The sequence below is a fragment of the Botrytis byssoidea genome, assembly GCF_014898295.1.
Source record: "Botrytis byssoidea strain MUCL 94 chromosome Unknown BBYS_013, whole genome shotgun sequence".
NCBI classification, from domain to species: Eukaryota; Fungi; Ascomycota; class Leotiomycetes; order Helotiales; family Sclerotiniaceae; genus Botrytis; species Botrytis byssoidea.
In genome coordinates, this window is record NW_024065854.1 from 752,681 (window position 1) to 779,943 (window position 27,263).

The following is a 27,263-nucleotide window of genomic DNA, read 5'->3' on the forward strand; positions in this document are numbered from 1 at the left end:
CAGTTCCGACAACTACATTTTCAGGAAGTTGTCGAAGAAAGGAGCAGTCGGTTTCGACTACATAACTTTGTAAACATGCCGTCTCTCCTCTTTACATGTTTTCTTGTCCAGTTACTCATCCACCTCGTCAATACTTTTGGTGCAGATGCGATCAATAATATAGTAAGCTCTCCAATCCTTAATACCAACACCTATCCTTACCAGTTCCTTTACAATCCAATCTTCCTCTCACGAAATCATCTAACAAATCCTAGCTATGGAATCTCTACAATATGTTTCCAACACCCACATCGCAGTCCGCGGGCGAGCAAAAGAAATTGAAGCGAGAATTCATGAAAGTTCGTCATGAAATGAATGCTACGAGCAGTCAAGACGAATTCGCCAAATGGGCGAAGTTGCGCAGACAGCATGACAAATTATTTGATCAGTTGGAGAAATCAAGTACGTCCTTACATACCCAAACCTACAAACTTCAATAAGTGGCTCAAAATCTAACATCTTGCCCACAGAATCCTCTCTCGATTCCACCAAATCTACCTTCGATTCTTCAGTTTCTACACTCCGCTGGTTGGGCACGAATGGTCTACGCATGTTATTACAATTCTGGTTCTCAAAGCAAGCTATATTTTGGTTGCCCAAAGGATGGTTCCCTTATTACGCAGAGTGGTTGTTGAGTTTCCCTAGAGCACCACTGGGAAGCATCAGCATACAAGCATGGACACTTGCATGCGCAGCTGTGATTTTGTTGGTCAGTGATGCTTTGGTTGCAGTGGTCGCGTTAGTTTTGGGAACACAAACTGGTCTAAAGGAGAAGAAGATGGAGGAGCCTATGAAGGCTGGCGGACAAGGTGCAGAGAAGCCTGGCAAGAAAGAGTTGTGAGGTTTACAACTCCTGATACGTATATATATCTTAACGAACGCAATGTTGTACGAATATTTCTACATTTTTACTAAACACGAGAATATGATAAAAAGGATGTCTCTCAACAATTAAGACGCAAAGATCCTCATAGCTAACGCTGAGATCATGCAACACGAGTGAGATGACTCTTGGCAGAGTACTTGGGGCTTGATCTGGGCATACTTTTTGACTGTGAGAGACCATTGAGAAATAGGTCGCCAAAGCTTCGAAAGTGCCACTACATGTGTATCAAATTAATACTATACCTAAGCATTCCTAAGAAGAAAGATTGCAATTCCAAAACAACAAGCGCATGCAAGAGAATAGAATAATATCCTCATGCGCAAATATGTTGCTCATATTCCAAACAACTTATACTTGACTTTGACTGATTTGTAGTTGAATGTCAAAATCCAGAGAAGGAAAATTTCAAGAATTTATTTATGCGGAATTATTTTAAGACCCCACACTAATGGTAGCGCTAGATTTACACTAACTATATGCAGCCACCGCCTCTATCATTGTTTCATGGCAGAATACCTTTGATTGTCTTATCGCGAACGTGTTCTGAAGAAATAAGGAATCAATTCAAACTGCCAAATCTATGATACTTCTAACAAGTTGAGCTTCGCACATATATTATGGTGGGAATATCGTTTGGGACGTATGTACTCTTCTAGCCTCTCATCGCCCATTTATAATCTTCAAAGACCTATAATTCGTAGACTCACAGATTCACAAGCTAACTCATCCACAGTATCAAGTCCATCGTCATATTCTTCGGACCACTGATTCTACCCAAAGCAATCGGTTACTATCGATCGCAGCGCGCAGCTCCTCAAGCCCACGGTCTCGCAGTTCAACCCGTTCCTCCAAATGTATCTCGCGCTCTCACGATTCTCTTCGTAACCTCTCTCGCTTTCCTCATCAAAACCTTCCCTACTTTTACCACTCCCTCGCTCTTCACACTCACCCAGTCCCGTCTACAAATCCCAACAGACGTCCTCTTTACCCGTCTCCAGACCTTACGTCCCACCGGTCTTACTCCCACCGACGAAATCCTCAAAAATGCATTTACAAGTAAAGAGTCACGACTGTTATATCTAAAATACGGTCCAGATACCATGATAAACTGTCTCTTCTGCAACCCGGAGGATCCTCCATCCTACCTACTTTATTCCCTCGTGAGCATCGTCATACCACATCTTTTCAATCTCTGCATTCTGGCTCTCGCAACCAGTACTCTCTTTATTGGAAAAGAAGCAAATATGTGGCGCGGAAAAGCTACCACTCTCGCTGGTGCAATCGCTATCCTCGATATTTATTTCGTCACACAATACAAACACACGAATAATGCCACTGCGCTCAGACTTGAGGAGATCGATCACTTTTACTGGAATATGCAACTTTATCGTAATATAGCATTAGCGGCTTTAGATGGGCTCGTTGGTTGGCTTCTCTATCTATCTTCTACAAACCGAGCATTCCTCACTCCCCCTTCGACGGCGGAGAAAATAGAAGCCACAACGAGAATTATAGACCAGGCGAGAGGGAAATTAAACGGGGTAGCATTAATGCGTAACACGACAGTAAGAGATAAAGATTTGAGGGGAAAAGTAAACGAATACTGGGTGAGGGAAGCGAATGTTATGTCAGAGGTATTAGAAACGAGGGAGGTAGTAGATGGTGTTAGAAATGCATTGGAGGGTAGAGTTGATCTCGTTGCGGTACAGAGGGATGCAGATGCCTTTGCGGAGGCTGTTCTGGGAGGTGTAGGGAAGGTGGTTATGTAATTTTATGGTGTTTTTGCATACGTCGGTTTATCCTCAATACCAGTGGAACTTGCATATTTGTCAACCTCCTATTTTCGTAAAGAATCTATTCCGTGCAGAGAAGCTAACATAGATGAAATGAGCATACGTTTTGACAAGCTTACAAAAGCTCGTCTATCTTAAGACTCTACCAATTGTCCCCTTTTTGTAATCCCAACCCTCCGTGGAAGGAATCACCATCGCACTACAAAGTACACATCACGAGAACGGAACATAAACCTCAGATACGGGCGACATAATCAAGAAACCCAATATTAAAATATCTCCTGAACACAAGATCTATTGGTGCTAACAAGCCCACCAAGACCCTATATGATATGATATGCTACTTGCCAAAACGAAATAGAATAAAGATCCCACGAGCAACGCCATGAAAAAGAACCTCGTGGCACAATAAGCAGAAGGCATAAAAAACCATGACTACACCCAGTATCACAACCATTGAAACGCCCTCGCAATGTAGCTAATATACACCTCAATCTATATCACAAATGACAAAGCACCTTCCTTTCCAAAATCTTATTTTGTTGCGAGAGTGGCTGAGCTACTGACGCTTCCACTTCTACTATCTTTAACACTTCCTTCTTCGGCGCTCTTTTCTAGAAATCCTGTCCAGAGTTCTGATAAAGATTCCTTTTGAGAGTTTGAGGGCTCGGTGAAGAATTCTGTGGATAAGGATGGTGTGCTTGGGGTTCGGTGAAAGGGTGACATCGGTAAACGTAAAGTATTACTCGAAGCACCTGGCCTTGCTAAACCAGCTTGCTCTTTCTGTTCATCTGTCCAGTTCAATAATGAAGCAATGACTTGTAGTACTTGAAATTTCTTGGGATCCGAACGATCCAATGAGAGGAAATGTAAAAAGTGGTTTGTGACAACTTGTCTATGTTTTGTTAGTCCAAATTTGAATTCGTAGTGTGGGGTTAAAACATACCTATCAACATTATCCTCTACTTTCGACTTCTTGATAAATCTCAATGCTTTCGTGAGGTGATCATTAATCACAATGGCTTCATGACGAAGTTTGCCAATCAACAGATTCTTTTCCTTGACTTCCTTTTCGAATGGTAGAAGTCGATTCAATTCTGTTTGTAGAGCTTCTTTCGAAGTTTCAGCCTCCACACATCTGGAATCCGACTCCTGGACGACCTTTTTCAAGGATTGAAGTTGCTCATCATAACTTTCGACCATCTCTCGAAGCTCTCGTCTCCGCGTCTCTTGAATTTCTTGCAAAGCTCGCTGTAATCCATCAACCGCTTGAGAATGGCTATCACGTTCGGCGACCGTGGTTTCGTATGCTTCTTTCTGAGCAGAGAATTGTTCCTCCATATCAGAAACTCTACTCTCCAGGTTCTCGCGTATGGATCTCTCTTCCATGGCCAAGACTTCCCAATCCCCCATGGCTTCTTTTGCAGCATCGGCTTCCTCTTTGAGATGTTTAGCTTGTTGGAGTAAATCTTCCCTTTCATGGACCCAATTCTGTTGTGATAAATTGTTACGATTCCGCATGCTCGAAAGTTCTTTGGTCGATTCATTCAGTTCGTTCCGTAATTTGGATACCTCGTCCTCCAATCCTTGGATAGTACTTTGGAATGATTCCACTTGTGATTCCAAGTCTTCGATTTTCTCATTGGCCTCCGCCAATTCCTCTTTATCTGCCTTCAATCGTTCCCCCAAAGTAGTTTTGATCGTATTAACGCGTGTGAGTAATGTATGATATTGAGATTCCCAGTTTTCTCTTGAAGATTCAGTCTCCTCCAATTCTGCTCGGACTGTGGAAATTTCCTCCTCGTGTTGACTCTTGAGTGCGGTAATCTCATTTTTGTATTTTTCTTCTACGGACGATAGATTCTCGGAGTACTGGCCCTTGACTGTTGAATCTTCTTCCGTGTGCTTACCCTGAATATCCTCGAGGGATTTTCGCAATTGTTCAACTTCAGCGCGCAATGCCTGACGTTCCGCCGTCATTGCTTCCAGTCGAGCACTCGAGTCCAATTCATTCGATCCATTGCTTTCCGAGGTTCCTTCTTCCTTCCCGGTGTTAGATTGTGTTGGCGCAATGGTATGGCCATTACCCGCGGAGTCAATTTTGCGCCCATTTGTTTGCGAATCTATAGTTGATGGAAATTGGGCCTCCTTTGGAGTATTCTGTCGAGATTTGTCAGAATGCGCTTATGTTTGCAATATAGTGAGTTGTGAACAGGTGTCACTCGTACCACAGTTGACTGCCCGGATTCCTCTAAATTCCCATCTTCTTCGTCTGCTATATTTACTGTGAGATCGTTCACTTGATCTTGAATTTGGGGTATTTCTCCATTTGATTTCGATTTGGCGTTCTTCTTCTTCTTATTGCTCTTCTTCTTCGCTGTTATTTCGTCAGTGATTGTTCTTATAGCGTGAGCTTCCCCACCATAACGGCGATGTACAAGGGCAAACGAACCTGGAGAAGTAACATTAGAAGAATCCGTAGGAGCTGTGGCTGACATGATTTGATAATAGGAACAGATTTGATAATAAACAAGAAAACTTTCTCTTTTGGACAAATCGCAATTCAATTATTGTCGAGGCTGTGAACCTTTGAACATTGCTAGGTAGTGTTCTCCAATTATGGCACAGTATATGTTTAGCCCGAAGTCTTAGAGCTGCGTAATGGTACGCTTTAGGGTCAAAGAAGTTACCGTATTCGTACATATATTTCCGTCGGTTTTATGTCAACCCTGTATATGTATTGACGAAGGGTCAGACCCCATCTGCATCAATTGCAACTCATTCACCAAGTTCATCTACTATTATTCGCGTGTATATGTTTGATGGAAGTCAATGTTACTGTTATGATATTGAAAGAGGGTATTTGCCTAGACAAAAGCAAGTATCACAATGAAACCTTGGGACAAATGTCAAGAACAAGGGCACAAGTCAAAATACCATTCATCCGAGTCTATTAGTCTCTAGGCACACGGAATGATTTGAGATACTTGCATATAGGATACCTACTACAAACCTAAATCATGGTTCTCATACTCGTGGTAGGTCTTCAAATGCGGGGATGGGAGAGCTATATTCTATAGTCATAGAATTGTTCTCCAATTACCAATCATCATCTTTGATTTGATTTTATATCAATGACTAAGGTTAGTCTGAAAACGACTATCCAAATTGCCGCAGGACGAATATGATCTTGAAAGGAATGGGCTATTCAATTATTATCTACCCCGCCCATTCTGCCATTCAAGCGAATGGCTACTTAGTATATAAAGCTCATTAAAGTATCCTCAAAAGATCTATGAAACTTCAAAGTTATATCAAATTCTCTCGTTATCAATACTCCTAGTAGTTGACCTTCAATTTTACTTTCTCACGTCATGGGCTCCTTTGAATCAGAGGGACTGAAATTCCGCAATTATATCAAATGGGATGCTTCAGGGGTTGAAGTTATCCCTCCCAATGAACAAGAAGACATACAAGTCATTGCAGACCAGATCAATGCCATACAAAAAGCTCAATTTAATGCCCATCGTCATTGCTTTGGAGGTAGTACTTCTTAATCTTTGGGTCGAAATAGAAACACTAACATCATCAAAAGGAACACATGCAAGAACTCAGGGACTGGTCAAGGGTGAACTCATTATTGGAGATTTACCTCCACATCTTGCGCAAAGCATGTTCTCTCGTCCAAAGACATATCCAATTGTCATGCGACATAGTACCGAACCTAGTGATCCAGCTCTTGACGATCGAATTCCACAACCTCGAGGTCTAGGAATGAAAGTTTTCAATGTTGATGGTGAAAGATTTGACGGCAAAGAGTTGAGCACACAAGATATCGAATTCAATAGTACTCCTGCATTAGATCTTGCAGACGCAAAGACGACAAAAGAAATTATTGATCTTAGAATTAAGTACGGCGGGAACGAGACTGAATTATACAAGCATCTAGAAGCTCGCAAAGATACGACATTACAAAAAGCTCGTGATGAAGTCAGGAATACACATCTTGAGGTATATCTATACACTCTTTGACCATCCTACGTAACCCGATTACTGACACACAACTAGTCAACACGACAGTATTCGCAAACTGCTTATAGATTCGGTGACTATGTTGTCAAATACTGCTTAGTTCCATCTTCAGAGACGCAAAAGAAGCTTTATGAAGAGACAGTCAAACCAGATGCCCATCCGGATAATATTCTCAGTGAATGGCTTAAAGAATTTCACACAAACCATGACGCAGAATATCTCTTTCAAGTCCAACTCCTTGAGAATCTCGAAGACCAACCTGTGGAATATGCTGGCAAGGTCTGGGATTCCGAGAAGTATCCATGGCAAACAGTTGCTACCCTCAAGATCCCTAAGCAGGATAGTTTTATAGCCGCGAGAAAGACGTTCTGGGAAGATCACATGAGATTAGATCCATGGCATGGGCTCAAGAGCTTTCAACCTCTTGGATCACCAAATAGATTGAGAAAAGTTGTGTATCCTGCTAGTAGTTCCTTCCGTCGTAAGATGAATGGAAGACAGGAATTGGATGTTAACAACATCGATTCAATTCCAGATGGAGGTTGGGTTGTTGGGACGTTGTAAGCGTTGAATGAATGGTACATGAATTATGGTTTGGAATACGGATATTAGCCACGATGAATACAATATGAACTATTGCTGTAAAATAATCCTCCACAATCTGTGACTTTAGCTTTCTTTCGTCTAATTGTATCTATGAGCCCATTTAATCGCCCCTTTGAATCCTCAGGCTTCAATGATCATGTTACCTAATCACAGTTAAAACGCACAGACCTTTGATCTACCATAAAATCCTTCACCTCATCTCAAGTTCTTTTCTTTTCTCTTCACATATAACCACAGCATCTGTTGTCAGCCCTACCTGGACCTATCTAAGTTTACTTGGATAAATTCAGGTAGGATTGTAGTAGGGATTTTTTTTCACAAGACCCAAGTACTGAAATGGATAGCTCAGAGAAAAGAACGCTTCAAAATCCTGATTATTGTCTATGCTCGATGGACTTTTCAGGTTCGCTTTGTGTCTACATTCTGTGAAGAGGAAGGATTAACTATTAGGGGGGCGTGATCGGAGATGGAGAGGCGACTGCGGGAGGGGAGAGAAGGGAGTTTTAGAGGTAATGTAGGTAGCAAATGAATACGCTTTTTTATTTCAGAGCAATTTGATTTTGTCATGTCCATGATATACACCTACTCCGCGCTCACGAAGCATTCGGAGCAAACTCACAGGGTAGAGTACGTCAAGCCCAGTTAGTTCGCCATTTGATATCTCATTGTTAATCCCAAATCCGGAACCAGCTGGTCCAAAGGCAACTCCTGAGTTTCACACATCCTCAAATGGGGTCCTTATCCAGCACCCCAATATAAATATGTCGAGCAAACATCATCTTGTAAACCACAGCCATCTTCGCATCAAATCTCAAGAATAAGCTAGACTAGTGTCCTCGTTATTTCCTAGTCCATCTCAATCCCACACTCTCTGGATCAAGAATTTCATGTAACATATGTCTCTCATAATCAACCACTAAACTACTCTTCCATGCCTCTTTCTTGCCTGCTCGCCTGTTTCGCCATCCTTCGGGACAACCTCAACTCTCCAGTCTTTGAACAATGCAGCTAATACAGCAACAATTTCTACCTGCCCAAATTTCTTACCAGGACATACTCGTTGACCCCATGCAAAGGGCATGAAATGATCCGAAGTATCCCCTTCAACCTTTTCCTTGTCAAAATCTTGCGTGCTAAGATTTTCGGCGAGAGTGGATGTAGAAGACATGCTGATAAACCGGCTAGGGTTCCACGCAAGAGGATCGGAACCCCAATATTTTGGATGCGCGTGGAGAGCGGGTATAGAACAGTGAACGGTGGTATGCGGTGGGAGGACATAAGCTTGACCATCTATTTCGAGAGTTTGTTCGTGTGATCCAGTGGTTTTTACGAGTTGAGATATGGGGTGACAAATACGGAGGGTTTCGAACTGCTGTTTGTGAGTACACTTCATTCTTCTGGCAGTCAGGAACCAAGGGAACTTACGATAACTGCTCTACAGCGCTTCAATTGGAAGTATGTTTCATAGTTCCAGGACTCCACACTCGCCTCTGTGGGTAGACAATACTTTATCTCCTCAGAAATCCAATCTTGAGTGTCGGGATTGGCAGCAAGATGGATGAGTAAATTGGTGAGCGTAATCGCTGTTGTATCATTACCAGCAAAAGCGTAGACGAAGAGATCTCTTTTTTCGTGAGTGTCATCTTTCGTCCTTTGTCCCAAGTTTTGTCCGTGATCGCATCATCTGCATCCAGTTCTTTGCCCTCCTCGCGAGCCTTCACTAGACGCGCTACTAGGTGCTTGTTCACACATTCTCCACGTGCAAGATGCTCTTTCTCTTTATCCATCAAACCGAAAATATAGGAGCGGAAGTCATTTATCGCTCTGGCTGCATTTTTAAATGAATGAGGTGTCCACCAGGCTTGTAGACTTTGTTCTACAAAAATGAAAATTTGGATGATGGATGACAAAATCGTGGATAGAGATTCTCGATACTGATATGACTTATTGTTCTTATGAGAATCTAGCTTCTCAACCTCATGGCCTTCAAATGGATACACTTCGTTGAACATCGCAGCTGCAAGAACATTGAGCGTAAAGTTCTTAGTATCCAAATGTGTCGATCGAATGGGTTGATTCGCCTGTTCAGTCCAAAACTTCAACATTCCCTTCGCCTGAGCTAATGACTGTTCCCAAACCAGCTCATTATTCTTTTCCGTAAAAGTCACCGTCGTCATCTTCCGATGAGCTTGCCATTCTGCATCATCCGCCGTCGACAAATTCCATCCATAAACATCCAAAACAGCCATCTCCTCCATATTCCCCCCGAAGTCCGATTTCCTCGTCAGAATATCGTAGATGATTTTAGCATCCGCAACACAGAGTTGTATACCCGCAGGATGAACAGCCAGAAATGCATCGCCGTAATCAACGAAGATTTGGGCTCGTTCATTGGCTTCCCAGCCGTGAGAATAGATGCGTGTGAAGTTCTCGGATGCAATTCCAAGTCGTTGACAGAGTCGCACAATAGAACTACCATAGAGAAGCCAGATGGGGTTCATGGGTGATACATAGCGAATGAGGTAGGCAAGACCTGTTGCGCGGGCTTTGGCACGGTTGGCGGCTAGGGTCTGGGCTGACCAGATAACGAGTCCGACTGGGAGAGCGAGAAATGTAACAACTATGGTAAATAGCAATATGGTATAGCTACTCGAGATTTCGAGTGAAAGGAACGGATGAAATCCCATTTTCATTTTGATACAAGAATTTCGATGAAGAAAGTCGAAGAAGCAAAGATTTATAAGCTAGTCGAAGCGAAAGAACTCGGCAAACAAATCCCCCTCTACCACTAAGACACAACCCCAAGCATAATTCCCCTGAACGGTATTGGGTCCATGTTATCACCATAGTGAATTCTTAGAGCGAATTAAAGCTGAGGAATTGAAAATAATCACATGAATTTGAGGTCTTCATGCTTGCTATCATTGGCCCACGTTCTGCGGTATAGTTAATGTGTGGAGCCCATATAAACAACAGTGTGAGAAAGTACGTACATATGATATCCATTTTTGCTTGTATTATCTTGGCAGAGCTGTTCAATAGCCAGGCACTTTTCTCATCTCAGTAGACATAGCTTGGCAAATATCAAATGGTGTGAGCCGGATGTTGCTAAATTGATGCTATTGTGAGAACATCAACTTTTGGCTTTGTGAGTTGGAGGAACCTGACATTTTTGCAGATTCGTGCCATTGAATATCTGTTTTGATTCCATCTTATTTTAGGAACACGAGAGTATCCTACTATAGTCTCTTGCCCTTTTGTCCTCCACTGCTGTTCTTTAGCCATTTCCACTCCTTTCTCCTCTCAAAACACCCAGCTATTCTATTGTTCACTAGTTATCATACAAATATCACTAGTGCGTTATACTTTGATGTCGAGCTATACAAGAAATGACCCCTCGCCGAGAGATCTAACTATACCGCAAAGCACCCTCTCAGAACGAGACTCCCGAGTTTGCTATTACATGTTAGGCGAACGAGCCGAATTTGTTGACCTACGCATGATGACCAACAGTTGGATAGTTCGAGGAAATAATCGTACCATCTACCTTACAGACTGTAAGATGTTTATTTTCTTTTGTGTTACATCAGTTTCTTCTTCGAATAGCGGCATTCGCCCATTCGTGCATACGACGAATCTTTTTGGCTAGTTTCAAATCACAAATTCTATAATCTTCTTCCCCCAAAAATAAATTCCATGCCCAGAAATCATTTTTTCGAAGCAGCCAAAATCTCAAAATGGACGAGGAAAAAGAAAAAGCGCTCCAGAATTCTGGTCGAAAAAGAAATATTTCCAGAGAACGGCCAGCCCAAAGAATTTCTTGAAGATGTGAAAGATTCCTCGGATCGATATCTCACTAGGTAGAGGCTTACACTCTTAACAACATCTACAGCTCTGGGAATGTTCCTCACGGGCGTCGACAGTAGTGTCATTGACATAGCAACTCCTGGAATCACAACTTCATTCCACACGATCGATGATCTTGCCTGGTATGTTTCTGTGTTTTTGGCTATATGCTTCCACATACTGCTCTTTAACCTATTCCAAGTACTTTCTATGAATCTTTCAATGTCAGATATGTCTTCTTGATATCGATTATTATATTTGAGGTTGGGTCTTGTCTGTGTGCTCTTGATGTTGGCAATATCACTGACAGCTCCTCCATGTCGCTGGTGACCCCAAATTACGTAAGTAGCACTGCAATATATAGAGTTATAAATGGCGGGGTTCACATGCATTGCCAGTTAAAAGTCCTTACTGCTCCCCATTCTCAACGGAATTCTCGCTCTCTGAGAGACCGAAAGTAATATAATACAAGTTCTCTCAGTAGCATTCACCACCAGAGAGACTTCAAAAGTCCTCATGCATAAACAAAATTTGCAACCCACTATACTAAATACATTGCTTTCCTATAATAGTCTTGTATCCGCCAAAGTTCATCTATAGGCGTGAGGGAAATTGTCTTCATTTCATGAGCAACCCCCACGTCCTCTCATTACAAAGTACCACCTAAAGGCCGTTAGACAGACCGCAAAACCGTCTTCTATGATCCGAGCCCGCTCAGACGCAACAAATCAGATCTGACATGCGATACTTCTTCATCTTGCCTCGTTCGCCTCCTCGAAGTAGAGGTAATGCGATTGATGACGTTTATCACTCCTACGCTCTTATATTGACTTTCCAGACTCGTGTCTAGACCCAGCTATCTGGGAGAATACTAGAGAAGCTATGATATAATGCAGTACTTCGCTACCTATACTGTATCTTCCAAGTAATGCACACTATACATGAATTAAAGTAAGACGATGTTCGAATGTGCACAGTTGTATGGTGCTAGTGAGCATTAGATTGTTTTCTTAAGGCTTCTCGATTGTAAGATTAAGAAGTAGTTTGAAGTGAGCCGGTAACATTCTAGAGTGATAGCTATAGTCCTAGGTAGTAAAACAAATCGTTGTGCATCAATACCTTAAGGCTCAGTATTCCATGCCCCAGGTTGTACAATTCTTCTACATCTACATCTATCGACGTGATTCTCGAACAAAGCACTTGACTAGAATCGTTGAGCTCTACTCATTATACGGATCTCACTAGTGCTTTCTATGATATATGTCATTGGGAACCCTGAATGTTGACATCAGGGGCATAGAAGATATGTTTGTCTGCTGCAATACTTTATTGTATTCAATAGATATCTTCCACTGCATCGAACCATAAAAGCTATGGAAAATGGTGAACTGAAAAACTTTCCGAATCACATTATTGCAGTGAAAGTATCAAGAGCATAACGAAAACACAAACGCGATAAGAAATCTTAAGATCAAGATGATAACAAAACCGTCTAGTCCCCCAGGAGATTTCAGGCATAAACCATACACGTCCAATCTGTCGTAATTCCACTGTCTTTTCATACAATAGAAATTGTATACCACGTCATTCCATCTTCATCTACATCAGTTGAAATGTAGTCCTTTTCTGACGGAAGGGCATCGCCAAGACCCAGCGCTTTAAATTGCTCATCCTGGGCAAGATTCATGGCCCGACAAATTAGTTCGTAACCAGTATCTCCTTTGATAATAGTGAAATGGCCTATACGCTCATATTGCCCCCCCCCCCTTTTTTGATATGTGTTAGCAAGAGCCCGTCAATTCTTGAAAAATCGGAGTTCGCCCCAGCGTCTTTCAAGATGCCAATAGGTAATATTAAAATTGAGTTACAATGGCCCTTCGAGCCACAATCTTCATGATCCCAATTGATGTCTGTCGGCTCAATTGAGATTTTACCAACCGACATTCGAGTAAACCGGTGGAGTGGTGACTTTCTCTCGCAAAATATCATAGTCTTTGAGCGGAGGACCAGATCTCCGCTCTTAACACCTCCAAAAGGATCATCAAAATCTTCAAGAGTTATGTCAACTTCAACGACATCTATACACGCTTCACGAAGCACTGTTGTGTCATCATGTATAACGACTCTGTGCTTTACTGAAGCCCATGACCAGGAAGGGGCTCGCCAAGTGTTTTCTTTTGGGGTTTTCGTAATAAATCTGACGATATACCAGCACATCTGATCTTTAAGGCGAGCTTGCCACAGTCCTGCAAAGTACTTGCCACCATTATTCTTCTGGAGTTGTCGTGCCACGCCGCCTATTGCAATGAAACGATCACTCTCGTTTGTTAACGAACACCAGGTGTATATATCGATAATCTTGCTCCAGGACTGGAGTTTTTGTTTGGGTAGATAGAAGTAATTGACACATACAGCTTCCGGTAATGTATCAGCAAAGGTTTCACAAGCCTGATTAGTTCTACATTCCCAAAAGAGTTGGGATTTAGTAAAATGTAAGGTCCGTGGAGCTAGTACTCGCTCTTGAACAGCCCAAGCGCGTCTTGTCAATGCAGCGTTAGCAAAATTTTGGCGATATAAATTATAATCTGCAATTTGGTAGACCCGTTTTCGATGATTCATATTTACTTCGGCCTTATCAAGTCGCGTTCAAATAAGCAACCAATGGTACCATCTGGAGCTGCTGTGGCTGCAATGTTCAAACTTGAAAGACCATAAACGGAAGCCATTCGAGAAGCTTCTTTACTCCAATCCTCAGGATCACCCTGTATTATACACAGTGAATCAATCCATAGCCACGAGAAACCTAAAACTCTTGCGATATAAATTGCATCGCGAAAAGTTTTGCACAGTTTGTCATATGGAATCTTTTCCAAAAAGCTTGTAGATTGTCCTTTGGGAGTCGTAATACTTCTGCCTTTCGCCAGCAATGGCTTAGAGTTGCATACTTTGAGCAACTTTCATTGGCAGATATACAAAGACGTATTTCTTGACGGTCAATTTTGATCAGGCGTGTTGGCAGAACAGAAGCCTCTTCTCCTTGTCTACAAGCACTGTGACTTGAAGAGCATTCTTGGAGCCATTCTTGCGCAAGAGCCGTAGATTCTTCAGTACAACCTAATCGAAACTTGTCCTAGTTATTCTGACCAAGTTCTGTACTAGTATAACACTGGCGTTTCCAAGTTCCAGGATCTGATATATCATCTAATATCATTATCGCATAAGCAGTACTCGTACTTCGAATGCCATCCTTGAACACCCAGAAATCAAGCGATATATTCCACGCGTTCTCTCTCTCGCGTTGATTATAGTCCCTGTGATCTCCATTAGGCTGAAGTTTTATGCGGTAAGGCTTCAGCTGATCGAGCGGCAAGTGACTACCGGCCTCATGAGCACAGGAATCTGAATGGTCCCGATCACTGTAAATTATACCCAAGAAAAGAGCACACAAATAACATCCACCAGACGCAAATGCTTTGAGATCAGACATCGTACCAAAATGCGCAGAAAATAGGATACGATATGGATCACTATTGAAAAAAAAGTCACAGACAGAGGACCAAGCATCAAAGAACACCCTACAAAATTTGCTTAAGTTGGGATTCAAAACCTCGGCTGTGGCCGTGTTCCTTTCGTTCTTACTCTCAATGCTCTCTTCGGGTACTTGAGGATATTCAATGGGCCATCGTACGAATCGCGGATTATCCATCTAAGATCTAGAAAAGATATCTGAATAATCTGAACGACAATCGCCCGGACTTTCTTCTTCTTCACTCTCTTCATGTTCCGTTGGAGAGACCTCATAATCATGTTCATCCACACCCATATCGCTGTCATGATTGATAATGGGGCCAACCGAGGCGTCTAGAACATGTGTTTTGGTATCTTCGTGCCTCCATATTTCATGATATGACTCTTCTCTCCACCCATCAGTATCACTTTGAATGCCAAAATCCTGGCCAGGATCGTGGCCCGAATTCCTTGTCGAAGGGTCATCGTTTGAACCGTTATCAAACCCCGGGTCTTCAGTTATATCGGTGTCGTTAACCTCCACAAGCACTTCAGAATTTCCCCGCTCTTGGGCTTCGCACACACCATGTGCCGACAATCCTCCCACTGCATCAAATTCCATCGCTCCCAGTCCCAATTCCAACTCTCTCATATCCGCAATCTCATCATCTTCACCATCAACTCCCGATCTCTTCTCCGCCGAAGACATAATTCACAAACGATATCTTATGAACGCAACAAAGTAAGCAAGCTGAAAGGTGGGGTAGACGCGATTCTCAAAGATCATGATATCTCTCATGCATGCTTACGTACCTACTTAGTACCTACCTATTTAAGCAATCACGTTACAATTCAGATGACCACTCATACCTAGTATCTCTTTCGAACTCGTGATCGCAATTCTGAAGTATGGTTAAATATGTATGCTATCTACAAGAGAACTGGAGCATATGGGGTATAGAGATAACTACCTGTTTCTTTCCTACTCGTGACCACAATCTCAAAGCCTCATTGAGAAAAAACATACTTAGAGCTGCATGCTCATGCACAACCAACCAATCACATTCCCCTCCCGGATGTTCAGAGCTGAAATCAGAGCTAGAGCGAGCATATAGATAGATATCCCCACCCACCCACAAATACAAATACACTCCTCACACCCCCGCAATCTATCTCGCAATCCTACCTCCCTGACAGAGAAAACCACTTCGAGACACCTCGCCTAGATTTCGACAAGTCGTGTTATTTGATAGGAGATGTCTGCGCTTGATGGTATCACCGGATGACCACACGTAGCTCTTGAAAATTCTCCTCCCCCCCCCTCATCTCCTCTCCCAAAACCTAAAAGAAACCTCTAAATCCTTTGGAATTTGGAAAAAACCCTCCACGTATCTAATCTTTGAGGAAGTTGTATATATATAGTCTTCTTTCCTTGAGAAAACGAATACAATAGAGATAATTTATATTCATCCGATTTCTATTACTCTATATTTCGAGATTTTATCAGGTTTTTTCTTCTCTTCTTCCTTTTCGATCAACGTATACTTACCATCCTCTCTAAAAAGCTTCCAGACGTCTTGACCCCCCTAACCTCTAAAAAATCCTCATCATTCCTTTTCTTTATCGGAGGAGAGAAGAAGAGAGAAGTTTCCAAATGCGCTGACCACACAATATAACCCTCGAGATTATTCTCCACGAACAAGGAGACCTAGATGTCTATCATTAACAAAATTCCCAGATCCAGCGCCCACACATACCTAATTTGAACGACTGCCATAATGAAGTCTGGAGTCTAGATACGTCATTCATTTCCATACAAGCACGTCATTCTCAACTCTGTATGCCGATCTACCATCTCTGAATTTGAATGAATCCGCACTACGACCACAACGACAACCGCGACCACAGCCGCGACCACAACCCCCCAACCCTAAGTCCAAGTCCAAGTCCAAGTCCAAGCCAAAACATCCACCACGCGATATTCGAAAATCTTTCCAAGTACCCACCAGCCGCTTACCTACCTCTCGTAAAAGGAAGGACTACTAAGTACCAGCCTCATTCCTACAAATCTCTAAATCTTGTTTCCGAGCTTGACTCCAAAAGATCAAACCCCCTCTCCCACCTCCCCCTCTCCCTTCTCTCACTCTTCTCCTTTCTCTCCTCCTCCTCTCCCAGTCCGCAGTACAATCAAAAAATTCCCATCCATAGATCCATAGATCCAACAATCTCAAATTCCATATCTCTCCCTTTGCCCCTCTCTAAATATCCACCCCCACTCCCTCCCTCCCCTTTCAGATCTTCCACTCACAAATTCACTATTCCAATTCCCAATTTCCCTATCTTCGCATTTCTGCATATTCCTTCCCTTCCCTCCCCTTCCCTCCCCCAATTCCCTTCTCCCCAAAAAGTACCTCAAAACTCAAAACTCAAAACTCAAAGCTCAGAAACACCACAATCATTTCTCACACCCAATTCTGATAAAACCCTATCCTATCCTATCCTATCCTATCCCACTCAGCCCTGCCCTGCCCTCTCATACCATACCACACCATCCCAATCCACATCTCCAAATCTTCCCTTTTCCACGACCATATCGCAAAGATCGCAAAAACACGATATCTGGATACATAGAAACGCAAACAAATACATTTCCCACCTCCCTTCTTGTTCCCTAGTATGACAGTATGATATTCCTAGAATCGTATATCATGCATATATACATATCCCATGTTTGTATCTAGAGTATACGTAATATATAGTCTTCCAATCAGCTTGCTCCGATCTGAATCTCAAAATATTACTGATACTTTCATCCTGGAGGTTACCATTCTACTCGAAACTTGATTCTCTCCTCTTATTTTCGGATATCATCTGTTTCCGCAGCCTCACAGTAACCATCTCGATTTCCGTATATTCATTGATAAACCAATTAGTTACAATTGCAATCACTTTGCACCTACACATACCACTTCCCTTCCTCAACACATCCCATCTATTCTGCAATCTCGAACCCTCCGTCTTCAATTCCTCATCTCCAATCTCCAACCCGCAAACGCATACATACACCTAGCCACAAGGCCAAAATCAAGTAGCACCATACATAGGCAGTCATCATCCAACCCCCACCTCAGCTTTCCTCAAGTCTCAACCTGTATCTCCTAAAGCCCCACCCTACGTACGCCTCATAGATCTTAAAAAGATGTATCAAATGAGATACCTCAATCCCCAAAGTCGTCACATCACTATTTACCAAGGAACCGGGTTTTGAGCACCCGCTTCCGTTTTCCGTCATGTGAAACATGCACATACTTCTTTCCTATATCTTATCCGCAGGTTCCGATGAATCATATGCAGGGCGCCGATGTGGCTTTATGAGTTCGCCTCATTTCTTTCTATTCCTTGGGCCCTTGGATTTGTGACCTGTGACTTGTGACTTGGGCCCGAGTTTAGAAGTAAAGATTTGAGGAAAAGGAAAGAGAGGAAGAAAGTAATTGGCAGGATAGACAATATGTATATGATAGGGGTTTAGGTTTGGGCATTGAAGCATATGATATGTACCCAAACAAAAGAACAAAACAAAAAGGATTCCAAGCCAAAAATGATAAAATCAACAGTAACACAGCGAAAGCAAATATAGAAACAATGTCGCACAAAAAATCGATACCTGGAAACACCAATCATCACGTGACATTGTATCAATCCGATAGCTCTGACAGAGCGTAACACGAAAAACAAAAGAGGGATGAAAAAAGATCAAAGTACATGGTTAATATGCCGGTAGCCATTGACATCCCATCTTTGTGCTACGGAACACGACCTTCATACCGGTGGGGGGTAGGTATTCCGCTCTGAGCCGACTAGCTGGATGGGATTTGAGAATGCTTAAGGGATGAGATAGAATGTGAAAATAAATCGGGGCTGAAGATACGGGGATGAAGCGGAACTTATCTTCATCATCGAGATCTATTCATCTGGAACTGTTTGGAGAGAAGTTTGCGATCAAAGTGGAAAAGAAAGGAGCGGTGGAAGAAATGGAAGCAGTAGAAGATCTAGAATCAGCCACGGGGGCTGATATATGACCTGAATGTGCCTAGAAAATGCATGCAAGTGCATTTCCCCATCACATTTTGAAATTCCCATGTCGATATTAATGAGATTGATCGTAATAGGAAATCATGAGAGGATGGGATGGTCGAACTAGGGACTCCAATTGTGGGTGAAATGAAAACGAACATTATCTGATATCGTCAACCAAATTCTGAACAGTGCGAAAAGAAAAGGAAATTATTAGCATAACTTTGCATATTTCGTATTTGGCACAAAGCTGCCTACCTACCCAGATCCCCATCCAATTTGTACAATACCTTTATGCAAGATTGTCAGAACAAATGCAGCCAAAGTAACCCCTGAATGAGTAAAGTGACATTCGAGAGCTCTCGCCTGCCGCCATCCTCCACCAAGGATACAATCCCCTGTCTTTTGTGGAGGAAGGATTGGGATTTGGGTGGTACGCGAGTTGGTTTCGTTATGCAAGTGACCGTTTGTAGATATTTAGGTATCTGTAATCAATCAATGAGTATAAGCGCAGACTTTTGATGATTTGAAACAGATAATCTCATGGGATTATTTTGGATTCTCATACCTCGAGATCGAACACTTCTTTCCATTTGTATCATCGTTAAATGATGATGAAAGGGAATGGAAACCCAGGTTAGGTATGTGTCGTCTGTTATCTGGAAAATACCCATTTAACGGTCTTGCAGTGACAGATTTTCGGGTTTCCTTGGTGTTACTGCTACTGCTGCACCTAAAGCAAAATGTTCTAGGCGTTGAGACTAGTTGACTAAGGTAAAGCAAAGTCAGGTACGTACTCCCTACGTTTCCATCCGTTTTTCGGGATTAGAGACTTGGTTTGAAGTAGTTTATGCCACGCAATACCGGACTCATTTGGGATGCATTTCGCGTATGTATGTTACGCATTTGAAAGTTAATAGAGAAGAGAAACGTTGGAAGATTGGAGGACTGGACTGGAACTGGAACGTTGAATTAAATGAATGAATGCGGTATTAATTTGGGGGATTTTCATCGCCACCTCGGGTTCATGAGATCTTTGAAATTCTTTTCGAGTGTTTTTGTACCGTTGTACCGTTGTACCGTTGTACTGTTGTACTGTTGTACTAGAAGTCCTATAATTGAGTTGTGGCGGATGAATCTATTGAATGGATGAGCAGAGAAATGGGATGGATGGATGAATGGATGGATGGATGAATGGATGGATGGATGAATGGATGGATGCGTAGGTAGTAAGTAGTGCTGAGTATATTGAGAGGAAGTGGCACTAGTACTAGCACCGGTAGGATGAGATATTGATTCGTATGAACCATCATTTTGATTAGTTTGACTTATATCTTATAAATAAAGCAAGATAAATGGAAACGCTATAAAGTATATAAAAGAATAATCGTGGCATGTTATTGGATGTTATTGGATGAGACGACGTAGTATGAATATATCGACCGAATACCAGCTGAACTAAGTAAAGAACCGTTTCTCACACCATCCCCCAAGATTTGTTGTGCCTGGTCTAGTAAAGTGTAAAAGAAAGTGTTCGCCGTTCACGCCATTCGTCATTTGGGGAAGGGTTGGAGGAAGATCGACAAAACGCTATTTACTAGGTTGATAGACACTTTATCTTATTTGATCCCTTCTTCCCATCCTTCCAATCAGGAGGGATTTGGAGATGAGGTTTTTATTGGTGAGAGGAGAGAGGGAAGAAGAAAGAATCGATTGGAGGTTGTTGTGAGTGAAGGGAGAGATGTGATAGAAATGAATACATTCCGAATAGATACAGAATATATAACTTATATAATATATATATATATATATATATAAATATACATGCCATACCTACATACTTATCAGCACATGGATCGACGACGTACCCAGGTCGATAGATAGTCCACCGTCTGGTACTTGGGCATCTGTATTCATCAATATCTATCATTTTAATACCTATCTCGGTATATACTAGGTAGATACTTATTACTCACTTACTTCCACTCAAGTAAATTGGGATTGTCCACGATTTCTATATTTCTTTCATCGATGATAGTAGAAGGATCATTCATATTGCTTCATTTAAACTTTGGAAAATCCAATTGCTTTTTCTTTAGTTTCCCTGGAGAAGATCATTCGCTAGGTAATCTATGCCCTTGGTTCACGATAAGGAATCTTATTTGGAGTGACACAGCGGCGCTTTTCTTTGGGTTGTCAAAGGTACTAGGAAGGTCCGTCTATATTGGGAGAATGGAGAATGGAAGATGGAGAATGGAAGATGGAGACTTGGAGGAGAGAGGAGAGAAGAGAAAAGGCAGAAGAGAGAGGTAAGAAAAAATAAATGAGAAAAAAGGGGTAGAGAGAAGACAGAGAGGGGCGAGAGGGGCGAGAGGATAGAGGATGGAGGATAGAGAGTAGAAGGTAAAGAGAGGAGAGAGGAGAGAGGAGAGAGGAGAGAGGACGGAAAGAGAGAGAAGTCAGATATAGAAAGTGGGTGAATATAATATAATATTATTACTAGGAAAGGTTACCTACTACATTTACCTACTACATTTACCTATCTAGGTCCACGGGTAACATTATCATTTCACACTTCTGTTCCCTTGTATATGTACATACATACCTTTGAACGCTTTTGAACACCACCCACGCAATCAACAACATTCCCTTATTTTCCCCATATATCCATTTACATCCATATAAGTTATCCATATATCCATACATCCATATATCCATATATAATACTTTGTACATTATATTATATTTACCTACATAATATACCATAATATACCATCAACCAACCAACCACTCTTCCCCATCCATAATCTACAATCCATCCATCCATCTATCTATCTATACGGAGGAACTACCTGGGTAGTACCTCTTCTCCGTCTATTGTCATTTTCATAGTCATAATCATAGTCATAATCATTGTCATAATCATTGTCATTATCATTGTCATTCTTTTATAATCTTCAACTCAATTCAATTCAATTCAATTCAATTCAATTCAACTCAATTGAATCCAGTCCAATCCATTTCATTTCATTTCATTTCAACCCCCATTCAACTCATTCAACCCAAGTCAACTCCAATTCGATTTATAAGATCAATCTTGTAATCTTTTTTTCAATACACAAACCACAACCACAACCCCCAACCAAACCCTTTTTATTAATTCACTTCATTCATATCATTCTTCACTTACCGGCAGTTGAATAAATAATAATAATTTATTTCACTATCAACTTCATATCAATCAATACGAATTCCCAATTCTACATCCACATATCCCCCATCCATATCAAGCAATCGAAATTTCTTGGAATTGCCCGATTCCTCTCTCCCTTCTTCTTCTTCTTCTTCTTCTTCTTCTTCTTCTTCTTCTTCTTCTTCTTCTTCTTCTTCTTCTTCTTCTTCCTCCTCCTCCTCCTCCTCCTTCTTTTCTCCATCCCCCAAAACTTTCCTCACCCATTCAAATCCTCCATCAATTTATTAACCGTTTACCTAAGGCGTTTGATTGAATGATCAATGGATTGATTTGATTTGATTTGATTAAACAACAGTGGAGCTCAAGGGGAAAGTACTTCGTACCTAGCTTCATCACCCACCGTCCACCGTATTTCAAAGGGTCTGATCTGCAAATCTTCCTTTCTAGCATCAACCTTGGTTCGTCTTTCACTGCCTCTCAGATAGTCACACCAAGACCTCCAGCAAAAAAGAGCTTGTTGTTCATTAAATAGTCGGGAAAGCGTATCATCCTTTGCCCTTGTGTCCGAGATTACAAGGAGCCTCTCTCACTTTACCCACGAAACACCGGATCATCCCTCCCTCTTCTCCAGTCTAATAACTTATTACTCCTGAAGTTCGCGGTAACAGCGTCCACAATATACACTCCTTCGGTTCGATGTCATACTGAAAGGAATTTCAGTTACCTATCACTGGCATATCTGCCAATACAATCCTTCACATTCAACAATTTCAGCATATCTGCTTTCCAATAATCATTCATTCGCCATGGATAGTAATAATTCAACTTCGGCTCCTCTCGCAGATTACTTTTGGATCGCGGGGATTGATTCTCTCCAATATGGGCCCGAGGTTTTCCCTTCGAACCCAAGAGATAGATCAAGCAACATCATACAAGCGCCGCCTTCTCCTCAAGTCGATGCTACAATAGAAGAAAGTCCTGAAGGTGAAAACTCTCCTCCTCCCAATAACAATCGAGCTTCTGCACGACATTCCCGCAATAGCTCATGGAATCGTCTCAGCAAACAATCCTCGCACGAATCGCGAAGCTCAATATCCACTCTCGATGAGCTTGAAGGAACCGCGAGTAATCGAAGTAGTATGACCATTAAAGCTGGTGAAATTGGTCACATCAATGGCAATGGAAACAGCACTGGCAATGGCAATGCAAATGGCACAAAGACCGAGGGTGGAGGAATATTTGGAAATTTCGATTTCGATACAGCCCTACTGAAGTTTGCGAGCGAGCGGGAGAATTTCCTGGATGACTTGAGTTTTAGTGCTGGGGCCACAACACAACCTGCACCTCCCATGACAAATCCGAGAGCTTCGAGATTAAGAGTGGAAGATGCAGAAAATATACATAGGAGAAGTCCGACTTTAAGGAGCGTGGGTGGAAGTATAAGGAGAAGAATTAGTTTCAGAGATCTGAATAGTGTAAAGAGACAGCCTTCCATGGCTGGGAGAAGTAGTAAGTCTGACCATCTGCGTCCCGGTGCGGCACATATATTACATGCATTGCATACACCCAAGATGATTTTAACCGCAGCCCTCTCATATATTTGAATGCTCATGCTAACCATTACAACAGTGTCAGTTCGCACTTCGAGGCGCCTTAGCAATTACAATTCCGTCATTCCGCCCCCAGAGCCCCTAAATCTGGATCCTGATATGCACCCTTTAAAACGACGTTTTGAACCCGTTTTACTCGATAGATACCCACCCAAACACGCGACAGAAGAATTACCGAGGAGAGGTAAATTTCCCGATTATGTCCCTATGTTTGCCTTTCCAAATGATATCAATATTGTTTCTTCGGACGAACGACCGCGATCAACCTGGCATGGGTTTGCTATGACCTCAGATGACAATTCCAAAATATACGGAATTACTGTAATTGTTTGGAAGCCGTTGGATCAAGAAGCGGCCGGAAATGTGGAAAGAAGATGTGAGGCATGGAGACAAAGTCATATGACAAACGAGGAACGAGAACTTGCGGCAAGTCTGGGGGAACGATTGGCTGCAGAACGTGCACACCTTTCACAATTGCTAGCAAAGTTGCCCAGTGTTGTATCTGGCTCAGCCGCTAGAGAACAGTTGGAGGAACAGATTAGTGCAGTGGAGGAAAAAATCACTTTGATGACTGATATGCTGAGGCCTGTCAGACACGGCGCAGCAGCCAAAATTGAAGGATTGACTGATGGCGAGACGGGGCTTTGGATACCTAGGGCATATGGAATTCTTGGCAGAGACGGAAGTATGACAAGCTTCTGGAAGGAATGGCTGAAGGCTGTTGTGGTACCAATGACGGATGGTGGAATACTCCGAGTTCCTGCAAGTTCGCCAAAGATCGGTAGATGGCAACCCCTGGAGAGATATGTTGTCAACCTGTGTACCGAAGCGCTGAGCCCGATATCTTCGAAAACTCAAATTGAAATTGCAGTACGAGAACTACGACTCTTTGCGCGAAAGGAAGCACCAAATGAATTGCCAGATTCACGAAATACCGATATTTATGCACTATTCAGAGCTTTGAGTATACCCAATATTGTTGCTCTGGTAGAATTTATGTTGTCCGAATCTAGGATCATTTTACTGTCATCCCACACAGCTATGTTACATCTTGCTAGTAAAGCTTTGGTCAGTCTCCTGTACCCCCTCAAATGGGCAAGCATCTTTATCCCAGTTCTACCAGCTAGATTGATCTCTGCGCTGGAAGCACCTTGTCCTTACATTGTTGGTATCGAAAGGAGATATGATAATATAGAGCTTCCGGAGGACGATTATGTTTTCGTGGATTTGGATCAAGATACCGTGGAGTCTACTGCTCCACCTGTTTCGCTACCACGACAACAGCGTCGAAAGCTTGTGTCCCTCTTGCAGCTGGCAGCTCCTCATCATAACAGATGTGGTGTGGAGGTCGCACCACCACCTTATGCTGTTGAAACCTTTCCTTACGATGCATTTTCGTCGGAGAACGAATCAGTATTCACACAAAATGCACCGCCTGGGACTTTGGGTAAGTACGTGAGTCAGAACTCGACAACATTCGGAGAACCGGATCCACAAAAGATGAAGAGACCTTTAGTTTTCAATGCATTCTTGCAGTCGAAGAATGACCACACGCGTGTTGAGCGTCCATCGACTAGCGTGTCAAGTAAAACCAGTCCACCAACATCGTTATCGCCTGTATCTGGTCACTGTCCACCAATGCCTACAACTCCTATCTCTCGAAACGATTCTGGGTTTGCTCTGACGGCCACTTTAAGAGAGAAGAGATCTGGCCACTTCGATACAAACTCGAGACGTAGTTCCTCATTTGGTCTAGAGCGACAACCGACACTTCGTAGACCCAGTGCACCATTTGTCAATGGTCATTCGGCTAGTCTTTCCACTTCTGCCGTTTCCATTGGCGATAGCAACTCTATGCATGGTTATGCACCGTCTGCTTATGCACCATCCGCCTATGCGGCCTCAACTATCGCTGCTTCAACAATCATGCCTAACATGCTCATGCAACCAGTTCTCAATACGGAGACAACAATATGGGTAGAAGGACATTGCTTTGTTTATAATGCCAACGACATGGGATCTGTATGCTCCATATGTGACGAGAGGGCAGAGGACGATGGCATGTACACCTGCAATGCTTGTAGCACGGTATCACATGGCCGTTGCTTAGGTTGGTGCTCACTTGTCTGTCCAGCCGCCTTCCATGCAGATCGTGTACGTGCAGCTTTTGTTCGATGTTTCGCGAATTTGTTCTACACTTACAGAAAACATCTTGGTCGGCCATCGAAAGAACAAAAGTCATCTGGACAATTATATGGTTTTGATTTAGCTGCATTCAAAAAGAGTCTCCCAAGTGATCAACAAGAATACATTGTAATGTTGGAGCAAACACAAGGTAATTGATTCCATGGTCAAGATTGTGAAGCATACTAACGTTAAGATAGCATTCAATGAATTCATTCATGAACGAGAAACTAAGCAGTCAAACGATCGGGATATTCAGTTATTCGACTCGATCATTCAAGCGAAGAAGTCCAGAGGACGCGCATCATTCTTCTCTTCGAAAGCTTCACTTCGACCCAGTTTCCTCGAGGATACATCAGATCACTTATGGCGCTCCGCATTAGTTCCGGTACCTAGAGATGCTAAATTTCCTGGTGATTATAAGACGATTGTCTCTAGAATTCCAGCACAATTGGATATTGGATTGATGAAAGAGCCACGCAGTGTTGCAGGAGTGCCACGTATGGACATGCCAGGAAAAAGAGTAGGCCGTAAAGCAGTTCCAAGCATGCTTGGTGGTAGAGGAATTTGAGTATGAATAAATGGAAAAAATGGTTGCATACGAGAAAGATATGAGACGAGGCCGATGGATCCGATATTACGATGGAAAGATTACAGATAATTACACGCCCGATTATAATTCAAAGGAAAGAACACGAAAGACAGGGAAAGAGGAGAAGAAAGCGAGTCGATAATAAATTTTCAATGCAAGATGCGAGCGAGATGTGTAAGATATCCAAGCGAGGAGTTTAAAAGATTTTTTTTTGATGTTTTGCGGTTGATTCTCTTCACAAGTCCATGGAGCGAGAGCCTAGTGGCGAAATGCATAGGGTGGGTAGGAATGGGTGGATGGATGGATATCTGTGTGGTGTAAATAGGTGTTGGAGTGGAAAGCAAACTTTTTGTTTTAATTGATTTTTGGGGCGGAGTGGGTAGATTGTCCGCTGGGACGAGAGATGGGAATTAATATTGGGGAGAAGCTGGGGAAATAAAGGGGCAAGAGGGGAAGAGGAAAGACGAGTTGTTGTGTTGGATTGCGAATTGGACTCAATGGCTGGATGGATGAACGTCGTGTTGGGATATGATATGATTCTGAGTGGTTCATTGGTTGATTGCATTATATTTTGCCAGCTTGCATTGTGCTCTCGAAAGCTTGCTCAATACATAGATAATCATGCGTCGAGGCAAGGGAGGGAGAGAACAGAAAAATATGGCGGATGACGAGATGCGAGGTTGGGTGATTATAATGATGAGGTGTCGTGGATGAAGAGAGCTGGAGAGGATATTAGAGGAGTTGAGACGAGATCTGATGAGGGGTATGGATGAGATGGTGAAGCGAGAGATAGAGAAGCAAATGTACAGAGATACAGATACAGAGAGAGATAATAATAGCGATACAGCAATACATCGAGATGCCAAGAAAGAAAGAGAGTATCAATTCAATTTTCAATGCA

The 27,263-nt window shown here is 42.4% G+C and overlaps 8 protein-coding genes across 8 annotated transcripts; 4 read left to right on the forward strand and 4 right to left on the reverse strand.

Annotated features, from left to right (window-relative positions):
• Nucleotides 1-75: 75 nt before the first annotated feature.
• EAE97_007036 (uncharacterized protein) lies at nucleotides 76-880 on the forward strand (the record flags this gene model as incomplete). Its single annotated transcript, XM_038877550.1, has 3 exons — nucleotides 76-162; nucleotides 255-441; nucleotides 510-880. 3 exons carry the CDS (start codon nucleotides 76-78, stop codon nucleotides 878-880), a joined length of 645 nt encoding a protein of 214 aa, XP_038731740.1.
• Nucleotides 881-1,542: 662 nt separating this feature from the next.
• EAE97_007037 (uncharacterized protein) lies at nucleotides 1,543-2,694 on the forward strand (the record flags this gene model as incomplete). The annotated part of the gene is made up of 2 exons (XM_038877551.1): nucleotides 1,543-1,565; nucleotides 1,659-2,694. The coding sequence occupies 2 exons, from the start codon at nucleotides 1,543-1,545 to the stop codon at nucleotides 2,692-2,694; spliced, it is 1,059 nt and encodes a 352-aa protein (XP_038731741.1).
• A 558-nt stretch (nucleotides 2,695-3,252) lies between these two features.
• EAE97_007038 (uncharacterized protein) lies at nucleotides 3,253-5,216 on the reverse strand (the record flags this gene model as incomplete). Its single annotated transcript, XM_038877552.1, has 4 exons — nucleotides 3,253-3,613; nucleotides 3,665-4,878; nucleotides 4,947-5,095; nucleotides 5,171-5,216. The coding sequence occupies 4 exons, from the start codon at nucleotides 5,214-5,216 to the stop codon at nucleotides 3,253-3,255; spliced, it is 1,770 nt and encodes a 589-aa protein (XP_038731742.1).
• Nucleotides 5,217-6,092: 876 nt separating this feature from the next.
• EAE97_007039 (uncharacterized protein) lies at nucleotides 6,093-7,314 on the forward strand (the record flags this gene model as incomplete). Its single annotated transcript, XM_038877553.1, has 3 exons — nucleotides 6,093-6,261; nucleotides 6,314-6,729; nucleotides 6,787-7,314. The coding sequence occupies 3 exons, from the start codon at nucleotides 6,093-6,095 to the stop codon at nucleotides 7,312-7,314; spliced, it is 1,113 nt and encodes a 370-aa protein (XP_038731743.1).
• An 822-nt stretch (nucleotides 7,315-8,136) lies between these two features.
• EAE97_007040 (uncharacterized protein) lies at nucleotides 8,137-10,049 on the reverse strand (the record flags this gene model as incomplete). Its single annotated transcript, XM_038877554.1, has 3 exons — nucleotides 8,137-8,725; nucleotides 8,782-8,862; nucleotides 8,955-10,049. 3 exons carry the CDS (start codon nucleotides 10,047-10,049, stop codon nucleotides 8,273-8,275), a joined length of 1,629 nt encoding a protein of 542 aa, XP_038731744.1. The 3' UTR covers nucleotides 8,137-8,272.
• Nucleotides 10,050-12,760: 2,711 nt separating this feature from the next.
• Nucleotides 12,761-14,689, reverse strand: EAE97_007041 (uncharacterized protein; the record flags this gene model as incomplete). Its single annotated transcript, XM_038877555.1, has 5 exons — nucleotides 12,761-12,968; nucleotides 13,145-13,741; nucleotides 13,828-14,112; nucleotides 14,148-14,316; nucleotides 14,347-14,689. The coding sequence occupies 5 exons, from the start codon at nucleotides 14,687-14,689 to the stop codon at nucleotides 12,761-12,763; spliced, it is 1,602 nt and encodes a 533-aa protein (XP_038731745.1).
• Nucleotides 14,690-14,908: 219 nt separating this feature from the next.
• EAE97_007042 (uncharacterized protein) lies at nucleotides 14,909-15,418 on the reverse strand (the record flags this gene model as incomplete). The annotated part of the gene is made up of 1 exon (XM_038877556.1): nucleotides 14,909-15,418. The coding sequence occupies one exon, from the start codon at nucleotides 15,416-15,418 to the stop codon at nucleotides 14,909-14,911; it is 510 nt and encodes a 169-aa protein (XP_038731746.1).
• A 6,696-nt stretch (nucleotides 15,419-22,114) lies between these two features.
• On the forward strand, nucleotides 22,115-27,263 carry EAE97_007043 (uncharacterized protein). Its single transcript, XM_038877557.1, has 3 exons — nucleotides 22,115-23,485; nucleotides 23,606-25,921; nucleotides 25,971-27,263. Exons 1-3 carry the CDS (start codon nucleotides 22,783-22,785, stop codon nucleotides 26,339-26,341), a joined length of 3,390 nt encoding a protein of 1,129 aa, XP_038731747.1. The 5' UTR covers nucleotides 22,115-22,782; the 3' UTR covers nucleotides 26,342-27,263.

Bases quoted from the DNA above. Each gene is read 5' to 3' on its own strand.
- EAE97_007043 (XM_038877557.1), top strand. From the start codon at position 22,783: ATGGATAGTAATAATTCAACTTCGGCTCCTCTCGCAGATTACTTTTGG. The intron at 23,486-23,605 runs GTAAGTCTGACC...CCATTACAACAG, and splicing joins TTCCATGGCTGGGAGAAGTA to TGTCAGTTCGCACTTCGAGG. The intron at 25,922-25,970 runs GTAATTGATTCC...ACGTTAAGATAG, and splicing joins AATGTTGGAGCAAACACAAG to CATTCAATGAATTCATTCAT.